The 3,290-nt window shown below is 35.1% G+C and overlaps 1 protein-coding gene across 3 annotated transcripts in view; it reads left to right on the forward strand.

Annotated features, from left to right (window-relative positions):
• LOC306764794 (transmembrane protein 248) overlaps positions 1-1,858 on the forward strand; it is a 3,396-nt gene extending 1,538 nt beyond the window's left edge. For all 3 annotated transcript variants that reach the window (XM_079252038.1, XM_079252039.1, XM_079252040.1), the window contains 4 exons: positions 1-21; positions 185-326; positions 471-611; positions 759-1,858. The exon at positions 1-21 is cut by the window's left edge and continues 79 nt beyond it. In XM_079252038.1, coding sequence (XP_079108164.1) covers positions 1-21; positions 185-326; positions 471-611; positions 759-779 — 325 coding nt within the window. In that variant the 3' untranslated portion in view covers positions 780-1,858. The remainder of the gene's footprint in view (positions 22-184; positions 327-470; positions 612-758) is intronic.
• The last annotated feature ends 1,432 nt before the right edge of the window (positions 1,859-3,290 follow it).

The raw sequence follows: 3,290 nt of genomic DNA on the forward strand, positions 1-3,290 counted from the left end.
ACACCTCCTGCCCATGGATCTGTAAGTTCATTCACACTTTAAAATTAGCTTTTCAAAGCTTATTTGATTTAAGTAATTAACAATCCACTAACCCAGGAAGACAACATCTTAAATTATCTATTGATATTTCTTATCTTTTTATATGACATTTTAACTGAATCTTGTGTATCTGTGTCTAATAAAGACTTCCACCAGAATGTCCTGCATCAGGGAGAAATATTTCAACCATCTATGTAGAAGCAAGCAATCAGCAGCCTTTAGCATCACAAACATGCTACAGTCTTCACTCCAAGAATGATCCTGACCTTACTGTGATGTTAACACCGGTACAGTGTGTCCCACCTGAACAATATATCTTCCTCAGCTGCGATAGAAATTCTGGTCTAACTGAATTTGATTTAATTTTATTGTTAGTTTATTTAGTAATCTATTTGCTAATTCTTTCATTCTGTGCCTTTTTTATGTTTCAGGAGGAGCAAAATTTGGCAGCACAACATGTGCTAGAAGTCGGTATATGTCTGCTTGCTGTATGTTTGATACTCTGTTTAGCTGCAAGTAGGTCACAGTCACTCACACGGCACCACCACTGGAAAGAACTGGACCTCCAAAATGTAAGTCTTTTCAAAATGTACTATAAGAAAAACCATGTTAGGTGAATCTTTTTTTCTTTTTTTTTGTAGTATACTATGTTGAGAGTTGGTTTGACTGTTTAGCCCAGATTGACTGCTCTATTTATTTATTTATTTATTTATTAACAGGAGCCCTTGATTGACAGCTGAAAATTTTTCTTCCTTCAAGCATGAAGAAATCAGCAAGTGATCGAAAGAAGGCAAAATACAATATTGTCAGCTAGCATCCCACAGGCTTTACAAAAGGCACCTGTTTACATGTTGTGGGGAGTACTGTTTATTTGTGAAAACAGTAATGTAATGTCTTCTTTTCCTCTAATGACGGCTCTAAATTATGAGAAATAAACCTTGTAACATAATCAGGGTTACATCAGGTTGGATTGGTTTCATTTAGAGACTATATTAATACAACTTTCAGCCATTTTCAAACTTGACTTCTACAAGATGTCAAACCAGTACATTTCAATCCCCAATAAATCATCATTATAGGACAAGTTTCTTGATTTATGAATTTCTAATATATTTAACTTTAATGGTATACCACTCCCCTGATTGAACTCTTCAGGTAATGCCGGCATCATTGTCCATTATAAGCAAGTGATCTGTGTACTTTACCTCTCAAAGTAAGTCTCAACAATGGTAGACAAAATATAATAATGATAATAATAAATGTGTTTGAATGTACAAAAAAACATTTAATTATTATTTTATAATTATTATTTTTTACTTTGTTTTATTGCTACATTGTACCTCTGCAAGGATTTGTACTCAATTTGTTCACTAAAAAGAAAAAAAGTCAACAGGAAATCGGCCATTTTGGAAAAGTTTCCACTTTTGAGGTCATTTTGGCCATTTTCCTCGCAACATATTTTCAAGAACTCGTCCTTGGGCTTTTATCCAACTGACACCAATTTGCTCAGGACACCCAGGAGGCATGTGGGATTAAAAGTTGTGCTAATTGTTTATATAACTTAAAACGTGTATGAGGGGCGGGGCCTTAAAGTTTGATGTCTCGCCATCAACAACAAACTGACATAACCCCCATATGAAATATATATATATGATGCCAGTCCTATCCTGAACACAACTGCAAATCAGTCTTTGGATTTTAGATTTGTCTCGCCCCTTACAAACAAGAAATGTCCCATTTGAGCTTGTGTCTTTATTGTTTTAAATGTCTTGTTATCTACTGTTTGTTTTAATTCTTGTGACTTGATTTTATCTTGTAAAGCACTTTGTGTTGCCAGTGGCATGAAAAGTGCTCAAGAAATAAAGTTTGATTTTATTTTAAAAACAATGTCGCTATTTATCTCTGATACACAACACCTAATCTACACTAAACTGACATCTACACAAAACATGTCCATATGACATCACTACCATAACCACGCTTGTTTTAAAGGTGGAGTATGTAAGATTTTCAATATTTTCAAAATAAATTAACTAAAAAAAGAACTACAATCATAATTAGATAGTTTTTTAAACATGTAGGTTCCAGTCTGTCCATATTTGATGCTTTATTAAATTACAAGTTTAATTAATGACAAAGACCCTTCTTGAATGTTTTCTGACCAGTAAAAAAGAAAAAAGTATTTTTTTTCCACCAGTAGGGTGAGTATAACCCATTTATTGCAGAGCGGCTCTCAGCTACAACTCACAAGCGATTCCTGCCCTTATTGGAGCTGGCAAGGAGGAGGGGTGAGGGGAGAGTTTTGCTCATTACTGCCAACCTGTGAGGTAGCAGTTTTGTGGTTTTGCTCAGGACCTGGTGTTTGCCACCTGGTGGTGGAAAGAATCGCCTTGAAATCTTACATACTCTGCCTTTAAGGCCAAAATGACCTGATGTGGAGTTCTGGGTGAGGGTGAGAGAAGCATGGGAGGAGGTCACTGGGAGCGGTGGTGCCAATAGGGCCGGAGGTGCCAAAGGGTTAGGGTTAGGGTTAAAAAAAAAAAAAAAAAAAAAGCCACTTGCGGCTTTCTAGTTTTTGTCGTTATTCATTTATTAACTAGTTGCTACTTTCTTCCAGAAAACTGGTAATTGTCCTTGTATGCAAAAGTTGAGTTGAGTTTATTTTAGTCAATCATGCAATATTAAAACTCAGACATAAATACAAACATAAAACAATGACTGAAAAGGGTTTAGGCTGAAGTGAAACACTTATTAAAAGCAAACCCTATTACAATTTAGGTACAACTTAAAGCAGCTATCTTACAGCTATTTCGAGGAGAACAAAGATAGTTTCTAAGTACTTAAAAAAAAAATCTCAATAGTCATACACGCATCACTTACGTTATTTCTACTCAATTGACTTAATTCTATTTTAAGAAATAATACAAAACAATTTTAAAAAGTTATAGTGATAACAATGATCATGTGCAGTTGCCATTTCAGAAAATATTAGCTTTTTTTTTTTCTTTTTCATTAAACATGGGAATGGATGAACAGAGATAGTGGTATTTGTGTACGTCACTTTTGTGTATTGAAATAGGTAAGCAAGTTGTTTAGGTTTTGGTCTGTGTTTTGGCGCCACCAAAAACTGGTGCACTGGTATGTAAAGCCGTCTACATAGCAAGGAGTCTTGTCCAATCATTGTTTAGAATGATTTTGTGACGCCTATCCATTGGCTGAATGTGGGAAAGTAGGGCGGGATTTGGAGAGCA

The sequence above is a fragment of the Telmatherina bonti genome, assembly GCF_933228915.1.
Source record: "Telmatherina bonti genome assembly, chromosome: 13".
Taxonomy (NCBI): Eukaryota; Metazoa; Chordata; class Actinopteri; order Atheriniformes; family Telmatherinidae; genus Telmatherina; species Telmatherina bonti.